This window comes from Phallusia mammillata, chromosome 5 (genome assembly GCF_965637545.1).
Source record: "Phallusia mammillata chromosome 5, kaPhaMamm4.hap1.1, whole genome shotgun sequence".
Lineage (NCBI taxonomy): Eukaryota > Metazoa > Chordata > Ascidiacea > Phlebobranchia > Ascidiidae > Phallusia > Phallusia mammillata.
Window position 1 is genome coordinate 179,835 of NC_137256.1, and position 27,683 is coordinate 207,517.

Here is a 27,683-nt window from a genome sequence, read left to right on the forward strand (position 1 = left end):
AATAAATTTTTTAAACAACTGCGGTAAATTAAAACACCAAATTTTATTTTAACTCCAAAAGTGCATTTTTTTCCCTAAATTCATGCCTCAATTGATAACAAAGTATGTTTTTATGGTATCACTTTTCATGACATGGTCGTTAGTGCGTGACCAAATTTCCACAAAAAGCTTGTCAACAAACATTTTTTGACAAATCTCAACGTTTACATGTGATTTTATGGATTCCTTTTATTCTATGTTTAAATAAATCTTTGTCTGCCTTATCAAGTAACAACACAAACATAATAAAGAGATATTTTACACAATGCAAAACAACACGGACGGATCTAAAAGAAAACTTTATTTACGCCAAAAACATGCACCAGATTTTGAACACAAGCGAAAGCATACATAATAGGATCCACTAAAATAGGACATTTCATTTACTGGAACCATGCCTTCTACAAAACACATCTTCTATTAAAACTATTTCAGCAACCTTACTGTCTGAGGCGATGCAATGTCAAATGTTTTCAAGCAGGAAGGTTTGTGAAATCAAGGGACACACTAATGAACATATACAGCAATTAGGCTACAAATACAAAGTAGAAACAACTTAAACAATTGGTGCAGAAAACATAGGGGTTTATATCTACATAAGTTAGCCTGTTTGAATCAAAACATAAAAATAACAGCTTGAATTTAAATGTAACATGTCTTATCTTATGTTACCTTCTGAGACCAACACATTACACCCAAAATCAAAAACGGAAAGACACAATCCCACTATACGCACACATGGTTTAAAGAGTGTAAATTTGTAAAGTATATTCTATGACCGGCTTTAATTAAACAGCTTTAAAAACCTACAGTGAAGAAAAAGGTGCAAAAACCAGGGGTTTCCGTACTTTGCCATAACACAAAACACTTGCTGTAAAAAAATTGCATACCCGACACATTAAACCATCAATGCTCTAGTGGATAATCTTGAAAATACCATATAAAAGTGTGTGTGTGTGTGTGGGGGGGGGGGGGTTGGGGGGGGGGGGACAAAGAAAATAATCCATCAGTAAATCCAAGCTATGACTCAAATGTTGGTATGTATGCGTCCTTCTGCTACTGTGCAAGCCTGAAATAAGAATACAAAAAGGCATTTAGAAATTAAATCAAAGTTTAAAATGTATATGTGGCTTTGCCAAGCATATACTGGTCAAAAATATTTAGCCCCAAGGGTCAGCCTACACTTGCCTAAGAAAATTGGCTTTCAGGCCAAACATAAACAGCTTAGCAATGTGACATAGTTGTTTTTAGAAACTAACACTGCCTATTACTTAGGTGAAATATATATGTCTAAATAAAATAGTGGACGACTTCAGACTTGTCAAAGTTTTTAGTCTGTCACATATTTGTAAAGTTAAATCCCAACATCCCACCTTTTCTTTGTGTAATTTATCTCCCATTTCCCTAGTTCAGGTAAAGGTTTGTTGCTTAATAACCCTGACTCATCGTTGGACAACTGCTTAGTCACTCACTTTGACAACAATGACTCATCAGTATTTTGTTGCTCAGCATCTGAAAAAGCAATTGTAAGTTCTTAAAAAGCCAAACAAAATAAATACAAACCAGCAAAATGCATAAAAATGTTGACACTTCTTTACAAATTAAATTTGCATAATGAAGTTTGTGCTGATGTGTGTAATAAGAAAAACAATAAAGGAATCATAATAAAATAAAAAAGTGTATTCTGAATGTCAATAAATATGATAATAGTAACATATCAAACCAGCCAAAACAGTGGTCATTCTGTTTAAATCAAGGAACAAAAATCAAGATACAAAAAAAGATTATAAGTTTAAATATGTGATAAAATAAAATTATTTCGGAAAACATAAATAATGTCTTTCCTAATGCAGGATATTTTCTGGGATCATTACCAAAGCAACTCTGCAAACACCTCAACTAACGGACAAATCATTTGGAAATCGCAGCAAGGGACATTACCTGGATTGTTGTGAAATGTCAAAGTTGAAGGGTCGTCAAACTCATCACTGAACGGGATGTCAACATTACTAGGATGCGTAGAATCATCGATTATTTCTACTGTAAACTAGTCGTTTGTAGCAAAATACGAGGTTTTATTCAAATCTTCCAGGCATGGAGGTGGCACCTTTCTGGGTTTGTTTGAGCTCTTCTGTCACCCGATGGCTAAATGTCCGCCCAAATATGCAACTGTCGGCAAATGCGGAGATTAAGTGAGAGTTGTGGTCGAAAGTGAGACCAACTGCTACCTCTGAATGCCGGCTGATCATGCAAACACAATCTCCTGCGAGACAAACAAAAGATTCTTGTTAAAAATGTTAATTGGAAAAACAGTTGCAAATACATTAAAGCAATTGAAAAACTGATGCAGAAAAAATGCAAACTTGTAAAAGGCCAGTATTGTGAAATTCCTACCCTGAGTAAATTTGCTAGACATACATTTAGTCATTTGACATGAATAAAACATGTTTGATTGAATTAAGTGGAAATACTTATTAATACTGCATAACTGCAAAATGCTTTTCAATTTTCTCATCAAATGCAAACCAACACTGACCTGTGGTGTACGGGAGGGCATAGATGTTTTTATCAACACACGAGGTTGCAACAAGCGTTTTGCACCAAAGATGTCATATTCGGTTAAATTGCAGATGCACGCAACTAGCACTGAATCATCGATGAATAAAATCCACAGTTAGAATGGCTAGGTTTAAAATTTTTTGGATTTGCTTACTCAACAATGTCCATGTCAGCCATCGAGTGTTTCTCAATGTAATGTTGTTCTCAACTGATGTCAGTTGTAGTAGTAGAGAGACTTGTCTGTTCCACAGCTCATTAGTCAAAACTGTAATTATAAATCTGATTTAGACCAAGAATTGTCAGCATCAAGATTAAACAACTATGCTCTCTGTTAAAGAACATAATGAGACTAAAACACAAAAATCACAAAAGTGGTACAAAAACAAATGCAGCTGAAAACTGGACACTTTCACTGTGACTGATATATATATATATATAATTAAAAAAGCTTAGGCAAAGTAAAAAGCAATGTACAAAAGTCAGATTTTTAAATGTTACACATTTGGTTCAAACAAAGGCAAATCACTTAAACGTGCGTGTTGCATTTGCCAAATTTACCCTTGTTAACTTGTATCATTCAAATTTCAGCGTTTTAATGCAGTTTATTGTAGTTCAATGTAAATGATACTTAGTGCATTGAATTTACATTTTGTGTCAACTGGGTCGAATTAGCCACACCAGTGACAGTTTACCTCGGGAAACATTGTTGTCCAGATCACAATAAAAAATTATATAAGACTTGAATTAGATATTCTAGAATCGAAACAACTACTCTAAAATACCTACTTATACTAGTTTCAACTTCCCTACATGACAGTTTACCTCATAATCTCGGTTCGCAAACTTCACAGCAGTGACGGCAGCAGAATGATCAGCTATCGTGTTGGACGGAATATAATCATCAGTAAACATGTGAACACATCGATATCTACTCGCGCTTGCAGGCATCGAACCACGGTGAGAATAATCCATGCTTAATATATCCCCGTCGTGTGACGGAATAAATGATATCCTCTTAAACGTCATAAGGTCGTACACACTAAAAACAAATGATTGGTTGTCATAAAAAACGCAAAACTATTTAGTCTTAAGGATTACAAAAAAAACAAATCAAAAATAACAACTTAAAACCAAATTCCAAATTTACTGTGGCTTGGAAAAACAAGCTAAAATAGGTGCAGCCTAGAAACCAGCGATGAAATTACTGATGCATATTGATGATAAAGAGTGTTTAATTGTGTGCAGAATTCCCCAATGTGCCCAGACATAAAGATGACTAGAAATTGAATTGGGAAGTATGTTGAATACATACTGCTGGATACTCCCACTCCTGTCGCCAACCGCATGTGTTTGCCGTCATTATGAACAGAAATGCAACGTGCTTCAACCGATGTTTTAGTGTCCATGGAGTGTTTCTCCATACTTTCCAATAGAATTGTGTGTTTCAGAACCTACAAATATTTAATAACTAACTTATTGCTCGTTCAATACATATATCCTACAAACAGCCACAATATATAATGTTCTTATTGATCGCCCAATACATATATCCTACAAACAGCCACAATATATAATGTTCTTATTGATCGTCCAATACATATATCCTACAAACAGCCACAATATATAAGGTTCATACACATGTTTGGTCATCGATTTTCCAAATCCTGACTCTGCCGTCATTTGAAACCGAAACAAAACAGCTGACTCAGCACAATCAGGAAGAGTCTGCAAAAACACCATAAGGAAGAAACTATTATTACATGTAAACAGGGTTTTGTGCCCCAGTGATTTAAATCAGTGACAAAAACAAAACAAGAATTTGACTAAACAAATTAAATCAGAACGACTTTTCTGAATTTGGTTTACATTTATAATTCCACTGTTATAATTAGTGTGGAGCAGACAATTTACACTCATGAGACATGATTACAGCAGCTGACGTTACAAGATTTCATTCATTTTCAGCCACTACTGATGGTATTTGAATAGTTATAGTATGTCTATTGACATAAGCTTATATACTTTTTGTTATGATCTCCATGGATGTGAGGGGTACAGAAACTGACGATGATTTTTTTGAGCACATTTAACATTTAAAAAAAATAAATCACTAAAAAATGATCAGTCACTGTTTTTCAGTATTTTGGATATCGAAGAGCAGTGTGTCCCGATTAATAACATTTTTTGTTTACAATTGTCTTTTGTGATGAAATATAATTTTTTTAGTGATGTAACTTCAATATATGTATGTTACAAAGACAAACCTTGATTTCCTAGACACACGAGCTGTGAAACCTGGAAACTGAAGTGACATTTGGTTTTTCAAAATCCATCACATCAGTTATAACAAGTGAGTGATCAGAAAATACAAGATGCAGCCACATGTTGTAGAGATCTACTGACATCGCAAGCACTTCATAACCTTTGCAAAAATCCAATAGTAAGTTCAAAATAATTAATGTAAAAATATATTAAACAATATGCCTGGATCTGTTCATAAATTTAGTCATAAAAATAAAAGCTCAAATAGATGTAAATGCAACATGGTTTATTATTTTATAACTGCTTCTGCAAATGCTCATGCCCACATCAGTGATATTGAGGCAAGTTGCTTTTTATGTCTACTTGAGCCGTTATTTTTCTCATTAAATATGTAAAAATTTTGAAACTAACTTTTACCAAAATACGACTTCTTATCAGGCAGCAAAAGCAAAAGCACGATTTTGTCTTTAATCTTCATAATTTTGCGACAAAACGACCAAAAACAGTCTCAACTTTAAAGATGAAAATTTTTCGCCACGTCTGTTTACAAACAGCTGATCGCTGATGACGCAATGTTTATTTTCACAGCTGTTCAATAAATATGTTTCGCGCTCAATAATTTTCGGAAATAAATGCACATTAACGAACTTCTGAACTTGCAATTCCATCAAGGCGTAAAAGTTTAACTTGTAAATCACTTGTGCAGCAAAAAAACGCAATCTACTATCGTTCTTGGACCAATGAAACGTTACTTCTTTATTTGAGTTTGCATTTGGCAAAAGGTCATCACGCGGTCAAATTTTTATGAAAAAGAATTTATTGCCCATTCATTGGCACAAAACAAAACTGGAGATAGCCAGCAAGAGCTAAATTTCGGCACTGGAAACTTCTGAAAAAATGTTACGTCATAACTAACCACTGAAATCATATTTGGCAAACTCATGAATTATTGCGTCACGTTAATTAGATTCAGAAAACATTACTAATAAATTTTTTCAACAACTGTGCTAAATTAAAACACCAAATTTTATTTTAACTCCAAAAGTGCAATTTTTTCCCCAAATTCATGCCTCAATTGATAACAAAGTATTTTTTTTTATGGTATCACTTTTCATGACATGGTCGTTAGTGCGTGACCAAATTTCCACAAAAAGCTTGTCAACAAACATTTTTTGACAAACCTCAACGTTTACATGTGATTTTATGGATTCCTTTTATTCTATGTTTAAATAAATCTTTGTCTGCCTTATCAAGTAACAACACAAACAAATAGGAGATATTTTACACAATGCAAAACAACACGGACGGATCTAAAAGAAAACTTTATATACGCCAAAAACATGCACCAGATTTTGAACACAAGCGAAAGCATACATAATAGGATCCACTAAAATAGGACATTTCATTTACTGGAACCATGCCTTCTACAAAACACATCTTCTATTAAAACTATTTCAGCAACCTTACTGTCTGAGGCGATGCAATGTCAAATGTTTTCAAGCAGGAAGGTTTGTGAAATCAAGGGACACACTAATGAACATATACAGCAATTAGGCTACAAATACAAAGTAGAAACAACTTAAACAATTGGTGCAGAAAACATAGGGGTTTATATCTACATAAGTTAGCCTGTTTGAATTAAAACATAAAAATAACAGCTGGAATTTAAATGTAACATGTCTTATCTTATGTTACCTTCTGAGACCAACACATTACACCCAAAATCAAAAACGGAAAGACACAATCCCACTATACGCACACATGGCTTAAAGAGTGTAAATTTGTAAAGTATATTCTATGACCGGCTTCAATTAAACAGCTTTAAAAACCAACAGTGAAGAAAAAGGTGCAAAAACCAGGGGTTTCCGTACTTTGCCATTACACAAAACACTTGCTGTAAAAAAAATTGCATACCCGACACATTAAACCATCAATGCTCCAGTGGATAATCTTGAAAATACCATATAAAAGTGTGTGTGTGTGGGGGGGGGGACAAAGAAAATAATCCATCAGTAAATCCAAGCTATGACGCAAATGTTGGTATGTATGTGTCCTTCTGCTACTGTGCAAGCCTGAAATAAGAATACAAAAAGACATTTAGAAATGAAATCAAAGTTTAAAATGTATATGTGGCTTTGCCAAGCATATACTGGTCAAAAATATTTAGCCCCAAGGGTCAGCCTACACTTGCCTAAGAAAATTGGCTTCCAGGCCAAACATAAACAGCTTAGCAATGTGACTTAGTTGTTTTTAGAAACTAACACTGCCTATTACTTAGGTGAAATATATATGTCTAAATAAAATAGTGGACGACTTCAGACTTGTCAAAGTTTTTAGTCTGTCACATATTTGTAAAGTTAAATCCCAACATCCCACCTTTTCTTTGTGTAATTTATCTCCCATTTCCCTAGTTCAGGTAAAGGTTTGTTGCTTAATAACCCTGACTCATCGTTGGACAACTGCTTAGTCACTCACTTTGACAACAATGACTCATCAGTATTTTGTTGCTCAGCATCTGAAAAAGCAATTGTAAGTTCTTAAAAAGCCAAACAAAATAAATACAAACCAGCAAAATGCATAAAAATGTTGACACTTCTTTACAAATTAAATTTGCATAATGAAGTTTGTGCTGATGTGTGTAATAAGAAAAACAATAAAGGAATCATAATAAAATAAAAAAGTGTATTCTGAATGTCAATAAATATGATAATAGTAACATATCAAACCAGCCAAAACAGTGGTCATTCTGTTTAAATCAAGGAACAAAAATCAAGATACAAAAAAAGATTATAAGTTTAAATATGTGATAAAATAAAATTATTTCGGAAAACATAAATAATGTCTTTCCTAATGCAGGATATTTTCTGGGATCATTACCAAAGCAACTCTGCAAACACCTCAACTAACGGACAAATCATTTGGAAATCGCAGCAAGGGACATTACCTGGATTGTTGTGAAATGTCAAAGTTGAAGGGTCGTCAAACTCATCACTGAACGGGATGTCAACATTACTAGGATGCGTCGAATCATCGACTATTTCTACTGTAAACTAGTCGTTTGTAGCAAAATACGAGGTTTTATTCAAATCTTCCAGGCATGGAGGTGGCACCTTTCTGGGCTTGTTTGAGCTCTTCTGTCACCCGATGGCTAAATGTCCGCCCAAATATGCAACTGTCGGCAGATGCGGAGATTAAGTGAGAGTTGTGGTCGAAAGTGAGACCAACCGCTACCTCTGAATGCCGGCTGATCATGCAAACACAATCTCCTGCGAGACAAACAAAAGATTCTTGTTAAAAATGTTAATTGGAAAAACAGTTGCAAATACATTAAAGCAATTGAAAAACTGATGCAGAAAAAATGCAAACTTGTAAAAGGCCAGTATTGTGAAATTCCTACCCTGAGTAAATTTGCTAGACACACATTTAGTCATTTGACATGAATAAAACATGTTTGATTGAATTAAGTGGAAATACTTATTATTACTGCATAACTGCAAATTGCTTTTCAATTTTCTCATCAAATGCAAACCAACACTGACCTGTGGTGTACGGGAGGACATAGATGTTTTTATCAACACACGAGGTTGCAACAAGCTTTTGCACCAAAGATGTCATATTCGGTTAAATTGCAGCTGCACGCAACTAGCACTGAATCATCGATGAATAAAATCCACAGTTAGAATGGCTGGGTTTAAAATTTTGTGGATTTGCTTACTCAACAATGCCCATGTCAGCCATCGAGTGTTTCTCAATGTAATGTTGTTCTCAACTGATGTCAGTTGTAGTAGTAGAGAGACTTGTCTGTTCCACAGCTCATTAGTCGAAACTGTAATTATAAATCTGATTTAGACCAAGAATTGTCAGCATCAAGATTAAACAACTATGCTCTCTGTTAAAGAACATAATGAGACTAAAACACAAAAATCACAAAAGTGGTACAAAAACAAATGCAGCTGAAAACTGGACACTTTCACTGTGACTGATATATATATATATATATAATTAAAAAAGCTTAGGCAAAGTAAAAAGCAATGTACAAAAGTCAGATTTTTAAATGTTACACATTTGGTTCAAACAAAGGCAAATCACTTAAACGTGCGTGTTGCATTTGCCAAATTTACCCTTGTTAACTTGTATCATTCAAATTTCAGCGTTTTAATGCAGTTTATTGTAGTTCAATGTAAATGATACTTAGTGCATTGAATTTACATTTTGTGTCAACTGGGTCGAATTAGCCACACCAGTGACAGTTTACCTCGGGAAACATTGTTGTCCAGATCACAATAAAAAATTATATAAGACTTGAATTAGATATTCTAGAATCGAAACAACTACTCTAAAATACCTACTTATACTAGTTTCAACTTCCCTACATGACAGTTTACCTCATAATCTCGGTTCGCAAACTTCACAGCAGTAACGGCAGCAGAATGATCAGCTATCGTGTTGGACGGAATATAATCATCAGTAAACATGTGAACACATCGATCTCTACTCGCGCTTGCAGGCATCGAACCACGGTGAGAATAATCCATGCTTAATATATCCCCGTCGTGTGACGGAATAAATGAAATTCCACTGTTATAATTAGTGTGGAGCAGACAATTTACACTCATGAGACATGATTACAGCAGCTGACGTTACAACATTTCATTCATTTTCAGCCACTACTGATGATATTTGAATAATTATAGTATGTCTATTGACATAAGCTTATATACTTTTTGTTATGATCTCCATGGATGTGAGGGGTACAGAAACTGACGATGCTTTTTTTGAGCACATTTAACATTTAAAAAAAAAATCACTAAAAAATGATCAGTCACTGTTTTTCAGTATTTTGGATATCGAAGAGCAGTGTGTCCTGATTAATAACATTTATTGTTTACAATTGTCTTTTGTGATGAAATATAATTTTTTTAGTGATGTAACTTCAATATATGTATGTTACAAAGACAAACCTTGATTTCCTAGACACACGAGCTGTGAAACCTGGAAACTGAAGTGACATTTGGTTTTTCAAAATCCATCACATCAGTTATAACAAGTGAGTGATCAGAAAATACAAGATGCAGCCACATGTTGTAGACATCTACTGACATTGCAAGCACTTCATAACCTCTGCAAAAATCCAATAGTAAGTTCAAAATAATTAATGTAAAAATATATTAAACAATATGCATGGATTTGTTCATAAATTTAGTCATAAAAATAAAAGCTCAAATAGATGTAAATGCAACATGGTTTATTATTTTATAACTGCTTCTGCAAATGCTCATGCCCACATCAGTGATATTGAGGCAAGTTGCTTTTTATGTCTTTGGGCCGTTATTTTTCTCATTAAATATGTAAAAATTTTGAAACTAACTTTTACCAAAATACGACTTCTTATCAGGCAGCGAAAGCAAAAGCACGATTTTGTCTTTAATCTTCATAATTTTGCGACAAAACGACCAAAAACAGTCTCAACTTTAAAGATGAAAATTTTTCGCCACGTCTGTTTACAACCAGCTGATCGCTGATGACGCAATGTTTATTTTCACAGCTGTTCAATAAATATGTTTCGCGCTCAATAATTTTCGGAAATAAATGCATATTAACGAACTTCTGAACTTGCAATTCCATCAAGGCGTAAAAGTTTAACTTGTAAATCACTTGTGCAGCAAAAAAACGCAATCTACTATCGTTCTTGGACCAATGAAACGTTACTTCTTTATTTGAGTTTGCATTTGGCAAAAGGTCATCACGCGGTCAAATTTTTATGAAAAAGAATTTATTGCCCATTCATTGGCACAAAACAAAACCGGAGATAGCCAGCAAGAGCTGAATTTCGGCACTGGAAACTTCTGAAAAAATGTTACGTCATAACTAACCACTGAAATCATATTTGGCAAACTCATGAATTATTGCGTCACATTAATTAGAATCAGAAAACATTACTAATAAATTTTTTCAACAACTGCGGCAAATTAAAACACCAAATTTTATTTTAACTCCAAAAGTGCAATTTTTTCCCTAAATTCATGCCGCAATTGATAACAAAGTATTTTTTTATGGTATCACTTTTCATGACATGGTCGTTAGTGCGTGACCAAATTTCCACAAAAAGCTTGTCAACAAACATTTTTTGAATCTCAACGTTTACATGTGATTTTATGGATTCCTTTTATTCTATGTTTAAATAAATCTTTGTCTGCCTTATCAAGTAACAACACAAACATAATAAGGAGATATTTTACACAATGCAAAACAACACGGACGGATCTAAAAGAAAACTTTATATACGCCAAAAACATGCACCAGATTTTGAACACAAGCGAAAGCATACATAATAGGATCCACTAAAATAGGACATTTCATTTACTGGAACCATGCCTTCTACAAAACACATCTTCTATTAAAACTATTTCAGCAACCTTACTGTCTGAGGCGATGCAATGTCAAATGTTTTCAAGCAGGAAGGTTTGTGAAATCAAGGGACACACTAATGAACATATACAGCAATTAGGCTACAAATACAAAGTAGAAACAACTTAAACAATTGGTGCAGAAAACATAGGGGTTTATATCTACATAAGTTAGCCTGTTTGAATTAAAACATAAAAATAACAGCTGGAATTTCAATGTAACATGTCTTATCTTATGTTACCTTCTGAGACCAACACATTACACCCAAAATCAAAAACGGAAAGACACAATCCCACTATACGCACACATGGCTTAAAGAGTGTAAATTTGTAAAGTATATTCTATGACCGGCTTCAATTAAACAGCTTTAAAAACCTACAGTGAAGAAAAAGGTGCAAAAACCAGGGGTTTCCGTACTTTGCCATTACACAAAACACTTGCTGTAAAAAAAATTGCATACCCGACACATTAAACCATCAATGCTCTAGTGGATAATCTTGAAAATACCATATAAAAGTGTGTGTGTGTGTGTGTGGGGGGGGGGACAAAGAAAATAATCCATCAGTAAATCCAAGCTATGACTCAAATGTTGGTATGTATGTGTCCTTCTGCTACTGTGCAAGCCTGAAATAAGAATACAAAAAGACATTTAGAAATGAAATCAAAGTTTAAAATGTATATGTGGCTTTGCCAAGCATATACTGGTCAAAAATATTTAGCCCCAAGGGTCAGCCTACACTTGCCTAAGAAAATTGGCTTCCAGGCCAAACATAAACAGCTTAGCAATGTGACTTAGTTGTTTTTAGAAACTAACACTGCCTATTACTTAGGTGAAATATATATGTCTAAATAAAATAGTGGACGACTTCAGACTTGTCAAAGTTTTTAGTCTGTCACATATTTGTAAAGTTAAATCCCAACATCCCACCTTTTCTTTGTGTAATTTATCTCCCATTTCCCTAGTTCAGGTAAAGGTTTGTTGCTTAATAACCCTGACTCATCGTTGGACAACTGCTTAGTCACTCACTTTGACAACAATGACTCATCAGTATTTTGTTGCTCAGCATCTGAAAAAGCAATTGTAAGTTCTTAAAAAGCCAAACAAAATAAATACAAACCAGCAAAATGCATAAAAATGTTGACACTTCTTTACAAATTAAATTTGCATAATGAAGTTTGTGCTGATGTGTGTAATAAGAAAAACAATAAAGGAATCATAATAAAATAAAAAAGTGTATTCTGAATGTCAATAAATATGATAATAGTAACATATCAAACCAGCCAAAACAGTGGTCATTCTGTTTAAATCAAGGAACAAAAATCAAGATACAAAAAAAGATTCTAAGTTTAAATATGTGATAAAATAAAATTATTTCGGAAAACATAAATAATGTCTTTCCTAATGCAGGATATTTTCTGGGATCATTACCAAAGCAACTCTGCAAACACCTCAACTAACGGACAAATCATTTGGAAATCGCAGCAAGGGACATTACCTGGATTGTTGTGAAATGTCAAAGTTGAAGGGTCGTCAAACTCATCACTGAACGGGATGTCAACATTACTAGGATGCGTCGAATCATCGATTATTTCTACTGTAAACTAGTCGTTTGTAGCAAAATACGAGGTTTTATTCAAATCTTCCAGGCATGGAGGTGGCACCTTTCTGGGTTTGTTTGAGCTCTTCTGTCACCCGATGGCTAAATGTCCGCCCAAATATGCAACTGTCGGCAGATGCGGAGATTAAGTGAGAGTTGTGGTCGAAAGTGAGACCAACCGCTACCTCTGAATGCCGGCTGATCATGCAAACACAATCTCCTGCGAGACAAACAAAAGATTCTTGTTAAAAATGTTAATTGGAAAAACAGTTGCAAATACATTAAAGCAATTGAAAAACTGATGCAGAAAAAATGCAAACTTGTAAAAGGCCAGTATTGTGAAATTCCTACCCTGAGTAAATTTGCTAGACACACATTTAGTCATTTGACATGAATAAAACATGTTTGATTGAATTAAGTGGAAATACTTATTATTACTGCATAACTGCAAATTGCTTTTCAATTTTCTCATCAAATGCAAACCAACACTGACCTGTGGTGTACGGGAGGACATAGATGTTTTTATCAACACACGAGGTTGCAACAAGCTTTTGCACCAAAGATGTCATATTCGGTTAAATTGCAGCTGCATGCAACTAGCACTGAATCATCGATGAATAAAATCCACAGTTAGAATGGCTGGTAGGGATGTTCAAAGTAGAATAATTGGGTATTCTAGAATAATTGATGCGAATCTAGAATATCGAATCCAACTCTTATATTATTTTTGACTGAGCAATCATTAATCTTAAAAACAACTAAATTATACCAGTTTAGTACATTATAAAACGTATTTTTCAGTTATAATGTAAAAAAAGAACCATACAAAACAAAAAAAAACAACGGAAAAAAACGTTGCACAACTGAATTGAAACTAAATGACCCAAAATCCACTCAGCCAGAAAAATTAGCATAAAGTTAAAAAATAACTTTTACTTTTATTTGGTTTTATTTTATTTAATGATTATTATTGCCTTTAGTAGAAGTAACTATGTTGTAAGCATGCTGTGGTACCTTGATTTGTTGATGGTAGAGGACTGACATACACTCCCTAGTGTACTAATATATAACGTTTGTTAACCTAAAACAACTGCAAAAACAGGCACCCTAGCAAAGTTAAAATATTTGGTGATGTAAAGCTGGGACATTGGGTGATTTTAAATTCTACCATCGATTTTGCAACACAAAATGTGAACTTTGCAGCGTGTACTGACTGCATTCTTATGTTCGTATGGGGTTAAAAAATGATGCAAATGTCATATGTTATGGGATTCCGTCACTGTTTTTGCGATATTAACAGACAATCCCATGCTTCCAATCGCCGCCTAACGCCATGACCGTTAATTTTTTGTTGTGTCGGAAACAATTAGATGCTGGTAAGACGTTGCAAAAAGTCGCCGGTATGTCATTCAATGGCATAAGCATAATCACGTGATCAGATGCGTAACAAGTGCGCTAATCGTTAATTATGCCTCCAACGCATAACCGTCGCTAAGGCGTTGTTATAGCGACTCGTGGCTTGGCGTTATAAGGTTGTATAGCGCTCCCTGATTTGACGGCGACGAGTCACTTGCCGTCTTTACAACTGGAATAATGACCGGGCGTCGACGTGAAAACGTAACGCATGTGTTTACATTTTTACCAACGGCAAGAGCACACATTTATATCGGTTCCAATTACCCGATATAAACGGCAAAAATGGATTCGAATCTAACTGGATTCGAATCCAAAGGATTCGTTATTCTACTTTGAACATCCCTAATGGCTGGGTTTAAAATTTTGTGGATTTGCTTACTCAACAATGCCCATGTCAGCCATCGAGTGTTTCTCAATGTAATGTTGTTCTCAACTGATGTCAGTTGTAGTAGTAGAGAGACTTGTCTGTTCCACAGCTCATTAGTCGAAACTGTAATTATAAATCTGATTTAGACCAAGAATTGTCAGCATCAAGATTAAACAACTATGCTCTCTGTTAAAGAACATAATGAGACTAAAACACAAAAATCACAAAAGTGGTACAAAAACAAATGCAGCTGAAAACTGGACACTTTCACTGTAACTGATATATATATATATATAATTAAAAAAGCTTAGGCAAAGTAAAAAGCAATGTACAAAAGTCAGATTTTTAAATGTTACACATTTGGTTCAAACAAAGGCAAATCACTTAAACGTGCGTGTTGCATTTGCCAAATTTACCCTTGTTAACTTGTATCATTCAAATTTCAGCGTTTTAATGGAGTTTATTGTAGTTCGTGTAAATGATACTTAGTGCATTGAATTTACATTTTGTGTCAACTGGCCTGAATTAGCCACACCAGTGACAGTTTACCTCGGGAAACATTGTTGTCCAGATCACAATAAAAAATTATATAAGACTTGAATTAGATATTCTAGAATCGAAACAACTATTCTAAAATACCTACTTATACTAGTTTCAACTTCCCTACATGACAGTTTACCTCATAATCTCAGTTCGCAAACTTCACAGCAGTGATGGCAGCAGAATGATCAGCTATCGTGTTGGACGGAATATAATCATCAGTAAACATGTGAACACGATCGATCTCTACTCGCGCTTGCAAGCATCGAACCACGGTGAGAATAATCCATGCTTAATATATCCCCGTCGTGTGACGAAATAAATGATATCCTCTTAAACGGTAAAGGTCGTACACACTAAAAACAAATGATTGGTTGTCATAAAAAACGCAAAACTATATAGTCTTGAGGATTACAAAAAAACAAATCAAAAATAACAACTTAAACCAAATTCCAAATTTACTGTGGCTTGGAAAAACAAGCTAAAATAGGTGCAGCCTAGAAACCAGCGATGAAATTACTGATGCATATTTATGATAAAGAGTGTTAAATTGTGTGCAGAATTCCCCAATGTGCCCAGACATAAAGATGACTACAAATTGAATTAGGAAGTATGTTGAATACATACTGCTGGATACTCCCACTCCTGTCGCCAACCGCATGTGTTTGCCGTCATTATGAACAGAAATGCAACGTGCTTCAACCGATGTTTTAGTGTCCATGGAGTGTTTCTTTATACGTTCCAATAGAATTGTGTGTTTCAGAACCTACAAATATTTAATAACTAACTTATTGCTCGTTCAATACATATATCCTACAAACAGCCACAATATATAATGTTCTTATTGATCGTCCAATACATATATCCTACAAACAGCCACAATATATAAGGTTCGTACACATGTTTGGTCATCGATTTTCCAAATCCTGACTCTGCCGTCATTTGAAACCGAAACAAAACAGCTGACTCAGCACAATCAGGAAGAGTCTGCAAAAACACCATAAGGAAGAAACTATTATTACATGTAAACAGGGTTTTGTGCCCCAGTGATTTAAATCAGTGACAAAAACAAAACAAGAATTTGACCAAATAAATTAAATCAGAACGACTTTTCTGAATTTGGTTTACATTTATAATTCCACTGTTATAATTAGTGTGGAGCAGACAATTTACACTCATGAGACATGATTACAGCAGCTGACGTTACAACATTTCATTCATTTTCAGCCACTACTGATGATATTTGAATAGTTATAGTATGTCTATTGACATAAGCTTATATACTTTTTGTTATGATCTCCATGGATGTGAGGGGTACAGAAACTGACGATGCTTTTTTTGAGCACATTTAACATTTAAAAAAAATAAATCACTAAAAAATGATCAGTCACTGTTTTTCAGTATTTTGGATATCGAAGAGCAGTGTATCCTGATTAATAACATTTATTGTTTACAATTGTCTTTTGTGATGAAATATAATTTTTTTAGTGATGTAACTTCAATATATGTATGTTACAAAGACAAACCTTGATTTCCTAGACACACGAGCTGTGAAACCTGGAAACTGAAGTGACATTTGGTTTTTCAAAATCCATCACATCAGTTATAACAAGTGAGTGATCAGAAAATACAAGATGCAGCCACATGTTGTAGACATCTACTGACATCGCAAGCACTTCATAACCTCTGCAAAAATCCAATAGTAAGTTCAAAATAATTAATGTAAAAATATATTAAACAATATGCATGGATTTGTTCATAAATTTAGTCATAAAAATAAAAGCTCAAATAGATGTAAATGCAACATGGTTTATTATTTTATAACTGCTTCTGCAAATGCTCATGCCCACATCAGTGATATTGAGGCAAGTTGCTTTTTATGTCTTTGGGCCGTTATTTTTCTCATTAAATATGTAAAAATTTTGAAACTAACTTTTACCAAAATACGACTTCTTATCAGGCAGCGAAAGCAAAAGCACGATTTTGTCTTTAATCTTCATAATTTTGCGACAAAACGACCAAAAACAGTCTCAACTTTAAAGATGAAAATTTTTCGCCACGTCTGTTTACAACCAGCTGATCGCTGATGACGCAATGTTTATTTTCACAGCTGTTCAATAAATATGTTTCGCGCTCAATAATTTTCGGAAATAAATGCATATTAACGAACTTCTGAACTTGCAATTCCATCAAGGCGTAAAAGTTTAACTTGTAAATCACTTGTGCAGCAAAAAAACGCAATCTACTATCGTTCTTGGACCAATGAAACGTTACTTCTTTATTTGAGTTTGCATTTGGCAAAAGGTAATCACGCGGTCAAATTTTTATGAAAAAGAATTTATTGCCCATTCATTGGCACAAAACAAAACCGGAGATAGCCAGCAATAGCTGAATTTCGGCACTGGAAACTTCTGAAAAAATGTTACGTCATAACTAACCACTGAAATCATATTTGGCAAACTCATGAATTATTGCGTCACGTTAATTAGAATCAGAAAACATTACTAATAAATTTTTTAAACAACTGCGGTAAATTAAAACACCAAATTTTATTTTAACTCCAAAAGTGCATTTTTTTCCCTAAATTCATGCCGCAATTGATAACAAAGTATTTTTTTATGGTATCACTTTTCATGACATGGTCGTTAGTGCGTGACCAAATTTCCACAAAAAGCTTGTCAACAAACATTTTTTGACAAATCTCAACGTTTACATGTGATTTTATGGATTCCTTTTATTCTATGTTTAAATAAATCTTTGTCTGCCTTATCAAGTAACAACACAAACATAATAAGGAGATATTTTACACAATGCAAAACAACACGGACGGATCTAAAAGAAAACTTTATATACGCCAAAAACATGCACCAGATTTTGAACACAAGCGAAAGCATACATAATAGGATCCACTAAAATAGGACATTTCATTTACTGGAACCATGCCTTCTACAAAACACATCTTCTATTAAAACTATTTCAGCAACCTTACTGTCTGAGGCGATGCAATGTCAAATGTTTTCAAGCAGGAAGGTTTGTGAAATCAAGGGACACACTAATGAACATATACAGCAATTAGGCTACAAATACAAAGTAGAAACAACTTAAACAATTGGTGCAGAAAACATAGGGGTTTATATCTACATAAGTTAGCCTGTTTGAATTAAAACATAAAAATAACAGCTGGAATTTCAATGTAACATGTCTTATCTTATGTTACCTTCTGAGACCAACACATTACACCCAAAATCAAAAACGGAAAGACACAATCCCACTATACGCACACATGGCTTAAAGAGTGTAAATTTGTAAAGTATATTCCATGACCGGCTTCAATTAAACAGCTTTAAAAACCTACAGTGAAGAAAAAGGTGCAAAAACCAGGGGTTTCCGTACTTTGCCATTACACAAAACACTTGCTGTAAAAAAAATTGCATACCCGACACATTAAACCATCAATGCTCTAGTGGATAATCTTGAAAATACCATATAAAAGTGTGTGTGTGTGTGGGGGGGGGGGGGGGGACAAAGAAAATAATCCATCAGTAAATCCAAGCTATGACTCAAATGTTGGTATGTATGTGTCCTTCTGCTACTGTGCAAGCCTGAAATAAGAATACAAAAAGACATTTAGAAATGAAATCAAAGTTTAAAATGTATATGTGGCTTTGCCAAGCATATACTGGTCAAAAATATTTAGCCCCAAGGGTCAGCCTACACTTGCCTAAGAAAATTGGCTTCCAGGCCAAACATAAACAGCTTAGCAATGTGACTTAGTTGTTTTTAGAAACTAACACTGCCTATTACTTAGGTGAAATATATATGTCTAAATAAAACAGTGGACGACTTCAGACTTGTCAAAGTTTTTAGTCTGTCACATATTTGTAAAGTTAAATCCCAACATCCCACCTTTTCTTTGTGTAATTTATCTCCCATTTCCCTAGTTCAGGTAAAGGTTTGTTGCTTAATAACCCTGACTCATCGTTGGACAACTGCTTAGTCACTCACTTTGACAACAATGACTCATCAGTATTTTGTTGCTCAGCATCTGAAAAAGCAATTGTAAGTTCTTAAAAAGCCAAACAAAATAAATACAAACCAGCAAAATGCATAAAAATGTTGACACTTCTTTACAAATTAAATTTGCATAATGAAGTTTGTGCTGATGTGTGTAATAAGAAAAACAATAAAGGAATCATAATAAAATAAAAAAGTGTATTCTGAATGTCAATAAATATGATAATAGTAACATATCAAACCAGCCAAAACAGTGGTCATTCTGTTTAAATCAAGGAACAAAAATCAAGATACAAAAAAAGATTATAAGTTTAAATATGTGATAAAATAAAATTATTTCGGAAAACATAAATAATGTCTTTCCTAATGCAGGATATTTTCTGGGATCATTACCAAAGCAACTCTGCAAACACCTCAACTAACGGACAAATCATTTGGAAATCGCAGCAAGGGACATTACCTGGATTGTTGTGAAATGTCAAAGTTGAAGGGTCGTCAAACTCATCACTGAACGGGATGTCAACATTACTAGGATGCGTCGAATCATCGATTATTTCTACTGTAAACTAGTCGTTTGTAGCAAAATACGAGGTTTTATTCAAATCTTCCAGGCATGGAGGTGGCACCTTTCTGGGTTTGTTTGAGCTCTTCTGTCACCCGATGGCTAAATGTCCGCCCAAATATGCAACTGTCGGCAGATGCGGAGATTAAGTGAGAGTTGTGGTCGAAAGTGAGACCAACCGCTACCTCTGAATGCCGGCTGATCATGCAAACACAATCTCCTGCGAGACAAACAAAAGATTCTTGTTAAAAATGTTAATTGGAAAAACAGTTGCAAATACATTAAAGCAATTGAAAAACTAATGCAGAAAAAATGCAAACTTGTAAAAGGCCAGTATTGTGAAATTCCTACCCTGAGTAAATTTGCTAGACACACATTTAGTCATTTGACATGAATAAAACATGTTTGATTGAATTAAGTGGAAATACTTATTAATACTGCATAACTGCAAATTGCTTTTCAATTTTCTCATCAAATGCAAACCAACACTGACCTGTGGTGTACGGGAGGACATAGATGTTTTTATCAACACACGAGGTTGCAACAAGCTTTTGCACCAAAGATGTCATATTCGGTTAAATTGCAGCTGCATGCAACTAGCACTGAATCATCGATGAATAAAATCCACAGTTAGAATGGCTGGGTTTAAAATTTTGTGGATTTGCTTACTCAACAATGTCCATGTCAGCCATCGAGTGTTTCTCAATGTAATGTTGTTCTCAACTGATGTCAGTTGTAGTAGTAGAGAGACTTGTCTGTTCCACAGCTCATTAGTCGAAACTGTAATTATAAATCTAATTTAGACCAAGAATTGTCAGCATCAAGATTAAACAACTATGCTCTCTGTTAAAGAACATAATGAGACTAAAACACAAAAATCACAAAAGTGGTACAAAAACAAATGCAGCTGAAAACTGGACACTTTCACTGTGACTGATATATATATATATATATAATTAAAAAAGCTTAGGCAAAGTAAAAAGCAATGTACAAAAGTCAGATTTTTAAATGTTACACATTTGGTTCAAACAAAGGCAAATCACTTAAACGTGCGTGTTGCATTTGCTAAATTTACCCTTGTTAACTTGTATCATTCAAATTTCAGCGTTTTAATGCAGTTTATTGTAGTTCGTGTAAATGATACTTAGTGCATTGAATTTACATTTTGTGTCAACTGGGCCGAATTAGCCACACCAGTGACAGTTTACCTCGGGAAACATTGTTGTCCAGATCACAATAAAAAATTATATAAGACTGGAATTAGATATTCTAGAATCGAAACAACTATTCTAAAATACCTACTTATACTAGTTTCAACTTCCCTACATGACAGTTTACCTCATAATCTCAGTTCGCAAACTTCACAGCAGTGAGGATTACAAAAAAACAAATCAAAAATAACAACTTAAAACCAAATTCCAAATTTACTGTGGCTTGGAAAAACAAGCTAAAATAGGTGCAGCCTAGAAACCAGCGATGAAATTACTGATGCATATTTATGATAAAGAGTGTTAAATTGTGTGCAGAATTCCCCAATGTGCCCAGACATAAAGATGACTACAAATTGAATTAGGAAGTATGTTGAATACATACTGCTGGATACTCCCACTCCTGTCGCCAACCGCATGTGTTTGCCGTCATTATGAACAGAAATGCAACGTGCTTCAACCGATGTTTTAGTGTCCGTGGAGTGTTTCTTTATACGTTCCAATAGAATTGTGTGTTTCAGAACCTACAAATATTTAATAACTAACTTATTGCTCGTTCAATACATATATCCTACAAACAGCCACAATATATAATGTTCTTATTGATCGTCCAATACATATATCCTACAAACAGCCACAATATATAAGGTTCGTACACATGTTTGGTCATCGATTTTCCAAATCCTGACTCTGCCGTCATTTGAAACCGAAACAAAACAGCTGACTCAGCACAATCAGGAAGAGTCTGCAAAAACACCATAAGGAAGAAACTATTATTACATGTAAACAGGGTTTTGTGCCCCAGTGATTTAAATCAGTGACAAAAACAAAACAAGAATTTGACCAAATAAATTAAATCAGAACGACTTTTCTGAATTTGGTTTACATTTATAATTCCACTGTTATAATTAGTGTGGAGCAGACAATTTACACTCATGAGACATGATTACAGCAGCTGACGTTACAACATTTCATTCATTTTCAGCCACTACTGATGATATTTGAATAGTTATAGTATGTCTATTGACATAAGCTTATATACTTTTTGTTATGATCTCCATGGATGTGAGGGGTACAGAAACTGACGATGCTTTTTTTGAGCACATTTAACATTTAAAAAAAAAAATCACTAAAAAATGATCAGTCACTGTTTTTCAGTATTTTGGATATCGAAGAGCAGTGTATCCTGATTAATAACATTTATTGTTTACAATTGTCTTTTGTGATGAAATATAATTTTTTTAGTGATGTAACTTCAATATATGTATGTTACAAAGACAAACTGTGAAACCTGGAAACTGAAGTGACATTTGGTTTTTCAAAATCCATCACATCAGTTATAACAAGTGAGTGATCAGAAAATACAAGATGCAGCCACATGTTGTAGACATCTACTGACATCGCAAGCACTTCATAACCTCTGCAAAAATCCAATAGTAAGTTCAAAATAATTAATGTAAAAATATATTAAACAATATGCATGGATTTGTTCATAAATTTAGTCATAAAAATAAAAGCTCAAATAGATGTAAATGCAACATGGTTTATTATTTTATAACTGCTTCTGCAAATGCTCATGCCCACATCAGTGATATTGAGGCAAGTTGCTTTTTATGTCTTTGGGCCGTTATTTTTCTCATTAAATATGTAAAAATTTTGAAACTAACTTTTACCAAAATACGACTTCTTATCAGGCAGCGAAAGCAAAAGCACGATTTTGTCTTTAATCTTCATAATTTTGCGACAAAACGACCAAAAACAGTCTCAACTTTAAAGATGAAAATTTTTCGCCACGTCTGTTTACAACCAGCTGATCGCTGATGACGCAATGTTTATTTTCACAGCTGTTCAATAAATATGTTTCGCGCTCAATAATTTTCGGAAATAAATGCATATTAACGAACTTCTGAACTTGCAATTCCATCAAGGCGTAAAAGTTTAACTTGTAAATCACTTGTGCAGCAAAAAAACGCAATCTACTATCGTTCTTGGACCAATGAAACGTTACTTCTTTATTTGAGTTTGCATTTGGCAAAAGGTAATCACGCGGTCAAATTTTTATGAAAAAGAATTTATTGCCCATTCATTGGCACAAAACAAAACCGGAGATAGCCAGCAATAGCTGAATTTCGGCACTGGAAACTTCTGAAAAAATGTTACGTCATAACTAACCACTGAAATCATATTTGGCAAACTCATGAATTATTGCGTCACGTTAATTAGAATCAGAAAACATTACTAATAAATTTTTTAAACAACTGCGGCAAATTAAAACACCAAATTTTATTTTAACTCCAAAAGTGCATTTTTTTCCCTAAATTCATGCCGCAATTGATAACAAAGTATTTTTTTATGGTATCACTTTTCATGACATGGTCGTTAGTGCGTGACCAAATTTCCACAAAAAGCTTGTCAACAAACATTTTTTGACAAATCTCAACGTTTACATGTGATTTTATGGATTCCTTTTATTCTATGTTTAAATAAATCTTTGTCTGCCTTATCAAGTAACAACACAAACATAATAAGGAGATATTTTACACAATGCAAAACAACACGGACGGATCTAAAAGAAAACTTTATATACGCCAAAAACATGCACCAGATTTTGAACACAAGCGAAAGCATACATAATAGGATCCACTAAAATAGGACATTTCATTTACTGGAACCATGCCTTCTACAAAACACATCTTCTATTAAAACTATTTCAGCAACCTTACTGTCTGAGGCGATGCAATGTCAAATGTTTTCAAGCAGGAAGGTTTGTGAAATCAAGGGACACACTAATGAACATATACAGCAATTAGGCTACAAATACAAAGTAGAAACAACTTAAACAATTGGTGCAGAAAACATAGGGGTTTATATCTACATAAGTTAGCCTGTTTGAATTAAAACATAAAAATAACAGCTGGAATTTCAATGTAACATGTCTTATCTTATGTTACCTTCTGAGACCAACACATTACACCCAAAATCAAAAACGGAAAGACACAATCCCACTATACGCACACATGGCTTAAAGAGTGTAAATTTGTAAAGTATATTCCATGACCGGCTTCAATTAAACACCTTTAAAAACCTACAGTGAAGAAAAAGGTGCAAAAACCAGGGGTTTCCGTACTTTGCCATTACACAAAACACTTGCTGTAAAAAAAATTGCATACCCGACACATTAAACCATCAATGCTCTAGTGGATAATCTTGAAAATACCATATAAAAGTGTGTGTGTGTGTGTGTGTGGGGGGGGGGGGGGGGGGGGGGACAAAGAAAATAATCCATCAGTAAATCCAAGCTATGACTCAAATGTTGGTATGTATGTGTCCTTCTGCTACTGTGCAAGCCTGAAATAAGAATACAAAAAGACATTTAGAAATGAAATCAAAGTTTAAAATGTATATGTGGCTTTGCCAAGCATATACTGGTCAAAAATATTTAGCCCCAAGGGTCAGCCTACACTTGCCTAAGAAAATTGGCTTCCAGGCCAAACATAAACAGCTTAGCAATGTGACTTAGTTGTTTTTAGAAACTAACACTGCCTATTACTTAGGTGAAATATATATGTCTAAATAAAACAGTGGACGACTTCAGACTTGTCAAAGTTTTTAGTCTGTCACATATTTGCAAAGTTAAATCCCAACATCCCACCTTTTCTTTGTGTAATTTATCTCCCATTTCCCTAGTTCAGGTAAAGGTTTGTTGCTTAATAACCCTGACTCATCGTTGGACAACTGCTTAGTCACTCACTTTGACAACAATGACTCATCAGTATTTTGTTGCTCAGCATCTGAAAAAGCAATTGTAAGTTCTTAAAAAGCCAAACAAAATAAATACAAACCAGCAAAATGCATAAAAATGTTGACACTTCTTTACAAATTAAATTTGCATAATGAAGTTTGTGCTGATGTGTGTAATAAGAAAAACAATAAAGGAATCATAATAAAATAAAAAAGTGTATTCTGAATGTCAATAAATATGATAATAGTAACATATCAAACCAGCCAAAACAGTGGTCATTCTGTTTAAATCAAGGAACAAAAATCAAGATACAAAAAAAGATTATAAGTTTAAATATGTGATAAAATAAAATTATTTCGGAAAACATAAATAATGTCTTTCCTAATGCAGGATATTTTCTGGGATCATTACCAAAGCAACTCTGCAAACACCTCAACTAACGGACAAATCATTTGGAAATCGCAGCAAGGGACATTACCTGGATTGTTGTGAAATGTCAAAGTTGAAGGGTCGTCAAACTCATCACTGAACGGGATGTCAACATTACTAGGATGCGTCGAATCATCGATTATTTCTACTGTAAACTAGTCGTTTGTAGCAAAATACGAGGTTTTATTCAAATCTTCCAGGCATGGAGGTGGCACCTTTCTGGGTTTGTTTGAGCTCTTCTGTCACCCGATGGCTAAATGTCCGCCCAAATATGCAACTGTCGGCAGATGCGGAGATTAAGTGAGAGTTGTGGTCGAAAGTGAGACCAACCGCTACCTCTGAATGCCGGCTGATCATGCAAACACAATCTCCTGCGAGACAAACAAAAGATTCTTGTTAAAAATGTTAATTGGAAAAACAGTTGCAAATACATTAAAGCAATTGAAAAACTGATGCAGAAAAAATGCAAACTTGTAAAAGGCCAGTATTGTGAAATTCCTACCCTGAGTAAATTTGCTAGACACACATTTAGTCATTTGACATGAATAAAACATGTTTGATTGAATTAAGTGGAAATACTTATTAATACTGCATAACTGCAAATTGCTTTTCAATTTTCTCATCAAATGCAAACCAACACTGACCTGTGGTGTACGGGAGGACATAGATGTTTTTATCAACACACGAGGTTGCAACAAGCTTTTGCACCAAAGATGTCATATTCGGTTAAATTGCAGCTGCATGCAACTAGCACTGAATCATCGATGAATAAAATCCACAGTTAGAATGGCTGGGTTTAAAATTTTGTGGATTTGCTTACTCAACAATGTCCATGTCAGCCATCGAGTGTTTCTCAATGTAATGTTGTTCTCAACTGATGTCAGTTGTAGTAGTAGAGAGACTTGTCTGTTCCACAGCTCATTAGTCGAAACTGTAATTATAAATCTAATTTAGACCAAGAATTGTCAGCATCAAGATTAAACAACTATGCTCTCTGTTAAAGAACATAATGAGACTAAAACACAAAAATCACAAAAGTGGTACAAAAACAAATGCAGCTGAAAACTGGACACTTTCACTGTGACTGATATATATATATATATATATAATTAAAAAAGCTTAGGCAAAGTAAAAAGCAATGTACAAAAGTCAGATTTTTAAATGTTACACATTTGGTTCAAACAAAGGCAAATCACTTAAACGTGCGTGTTGCATTTGCTAAATTTACCCTTGTTAACTTGTATCATTCAAATTTCAGCGTTTTAATGCAGTTTATTGTAGTTCGTGTAAATGATACTTAGTGCATTGAATTTACATTTTGTGTCAACTGGGCCGAATTAGCCACACCAGTGACAGTTTACCTCGGGAAACATTGTTGTCCAGATCACAATAAAAAATTATATAAGACTGGAATTAGATATTCTAGAATCGAAACAACTATTCTAAAATACCTACTTATACTAGTTTCAACTTCCCTACATGACAGTTTACCTCATAATCTCAGTTCGCAAACTTCACAGCAGTGAGGATTACAAAAAAACAAATCAAAAATAACAACTTAAAACCAAATTCCAAATTTACTGTGGCTTGGAAAAACAAGCTAAAATAGGTGCAGCCTAGAAACCAGCGATGAAATTACTGATGCATATTTATGATAAAGAGTGTTAAATTGTGTGCAGAATTCCCCAATGTGCCCAGACATAAAGATGACTACAAATTGAATTAGGAAGTATGTTGAATACATACTGCTGGATACTCCCACTCCTGTCGCCAACCGCATGTGTTTGCCGTCATTATGAACAGAAATGCAACGTGCTTCAACCGATGTTTTAGTGTCCGTGGAGTGTTTCTTTATACGTTCCAATAGAATTGTGTGTTTCAGAACCTACAAATATTTAATAACTAACTTATTGCTCGTTCAATACATATATCCTACAAACAGCCACAATATATAATGTTCTTATTGATCGTCCAATACATATATCCTACAAACAGCCACAATATATAAGGTTCGTACACATGTTTGGTCATCGATTTTCCAAATCCTGACTCTGCCGTCATTTGAAACCGAAACAAAACAGCTGACTCAGCACAATCAGGAAGAGTCTCCAAAAACACCATAAGGAAGAAACTATTATTACATGTAAACAGGGTTTTGTGCCCCAGTGATTTAAATCAGTGACAAAAACAAAACAAGAATTTGACCAAATAAATTAAATCACAAAGACTTTTCTGAATTTGGTTTACATTTATAATTCCACTGTTATAATTAGTGTGGAGCAGACAATTTACACTCATGAGACATGATTACAGCAGCTGACGTTACAAGATTTCATTCATTTTCAGCCACTACTGATGATATTTGAATAGTTATAGTATGTCTATTGACATAAGCTGATATACTTTTTGTTATGATCTCCATGGATGTGAGGGGTACACAAACTGACGATGCTTTTTTTGAGCACATTTAACATTTAAAAAAAATAAATCACTAAAAAATGATCAGTCACTGTTTTTCAGTATTTTGGATATCGAAGAG

General features: G+C 34.2%; 3 protein-coding genes and 1 long non-coding RNA gene across 5 annotated transcripts; all 4 read right to left on the reverse strand.

The window, feature by feature from the left end:
* Positions 1–325: 325 nt before the first annotated feature.
* LOC145230299 (uncharacterized) lies at positions 326–5,698 on the reverse strand. Of its 2 annotated transcripts, XR_013860625.1 has the most exons (9): positions 5,278–5,696; positions 4,863–5,020; positions 4,235–4,323; positions 3,911–4,049; positions 3,421–3,637; positions 2,576–2,863; positions 1,981–2,302; positions 1,413–1,551; positions 326–1,108 (listed from the first exon to the last, which is right to left on the reverse strand). It is a non-coding gene; the product is annotated as an uncharacterized LOC145230299 (long non-coding RNA). The 2 variants fall into 2 exon arrangements; XR_013860624.1 differs by having other exon boundaries at positions 3,911–4,323; positions 5,278–5,698.
* Positions 5,699–6,056: 358 nt separating this feature from the next.
* LOC145230535 (WD repeat-containing protein 62-like) lies at positions 6,057–9,174 on the reverse strand. The gene is made up of 3 exons (XM_080095977.1): positions 8,400–9,174; positions 7,805–8,126; positions 6,057–7,375 (listed from the first exon to the last, which is right to left on the reverse strand). The coding sequence occupies exons 1-2, from the start codon at positions 8,473–8,475 to the stop codon at positions 7,939–7,941; spliced, it is 264 nt and encodes an 87-aa protein (XP_079952103.1). The 5' UTR covers positions 8,476–9,174; the 3' UTR covers positions 6,057–7,375; positions 7,805–7,938.
* A 1,834-nt stretch (positions 9,175–11,008) lies between these two features.
* On the reverse strand, positions 11,009–21,778 carry LOC145229165 (WD repeat-containing protein 62-like). Its single transcript, XM_080094455.1, has 13 exons — positions 21,630–21,778; positions 21,104–21,497; positions 20,259–20,545; positions 19,664–19,985; positions 17,129–19,234; positions 16,716–16,875; positions 16,088–16,176; positions 15,817–15,955; positions 15,329–15,545; positions 14,662–14,772; positions 13,360–13,561; positions 12,765–13,086; positions 11,009–12,335 (listed from the first exon to the last, which is right to left on the reverse strand). The coding sequence occupies exons 3-4, from the start codon at positions 20,332–20,334 to the stop codon at positions 19,798–19,800; spliced, it is 264 nt and encodes an 87-aa protein (XP_079950581.1). The 5' UTR covers positions 20,335–20,545; positions 21,104–21,497; positions 21,630–21,778; the 3' UTR covers positions 11,009–12,335; positions 12,765–13,086; positions 13,360–13,561; positions 14,662–14,772; positions 15,329–15,545; positions 15,817–15,955; positions 16,088–16,176; positions 16,716–16,875; positions 17,129–19,234; positions 19,664–19,797.
* Positions 21,779–24,617: 2,839 nt separating this feature from the next.
* LOC145230336 (WD repeat-containing protein 62-like) lies at positions 24,618–27,283 on the reverse strand. The gene is made up of 5 exons (XM_080095732.1): positions 27,162–27,283; positions 26,636–27,029; positions 25,789–26,075; positions 25,194–25,515; positions 24,618–24,764 (listed from the first exon to the last, which is right to left on the reverse strand). Exons 3-4 carry the CDS (start codon positions 25,862–25,864, stop codon positions 25,328–25,330), a joined length of 264 nt encoding a protein of 87 aa, XP_079951858.1. The 5' UTR covers positions 25,865–26,075; positions 26,636–27,029; positions 27,162–27,283; the 3' UTR covers positions 24,618–24,764; positions 25,194–25,327.
* Positions 27,284–27,683: the final 400 nt, after the last annotated feature.

What these genes read in the sequence shown, in the direction of transcription:
- LOC145230535 (XM_080095977.1), bottom strand. Translation starts at nt 8,475, where the DNA reads ATGACATCTTTGGTGCAAAAGCTTGTTGCAACCTCGTGTGTTGATAAA. An exon ending in TGTCCTCCCGTACACCACAG is followed by an intron (nt 8,127 to 8,399) that starts GTCAGTGTTGGT and finishes TTTGTCTCGCAG; the next exon opens with GAGATTGTGTTTGCATGATC.
- LOC145229165 (XM_080094455.1), bottom strand. Translation starts at nt 20,334, where the DNA reads ATGACATCTTTGGTGCAAAAGCTTGTTGCAACCTCGTGTGTTGATAAA. An exon ending in TGTCCTCCCGTACACCACAG is followed by an intron (nt 19,986 to 20,258) that starts GTCAGTGTTGGT and finishes TTTGTCTCGCAG; the next exon opens with GAGATTGTGTTTGCATGATC.
- LOC145230336 (XM_080095732.1), bottom strand. Translation starts at nt 25,864, where the DNA reads ATGACATCTTTGGTGCAAAAGCTTGTTGCAACCTCGTGTGTTGATAAA. An exon ending in TGTCCTCCCGTACACCACAG is followed by an intron (nt 25,516 to 25,788) that starts GTCAGTGTTGGT and finishes TTTGTCTCGCAG; the next exon opens with GAGATTGTGTTTGCATGATC.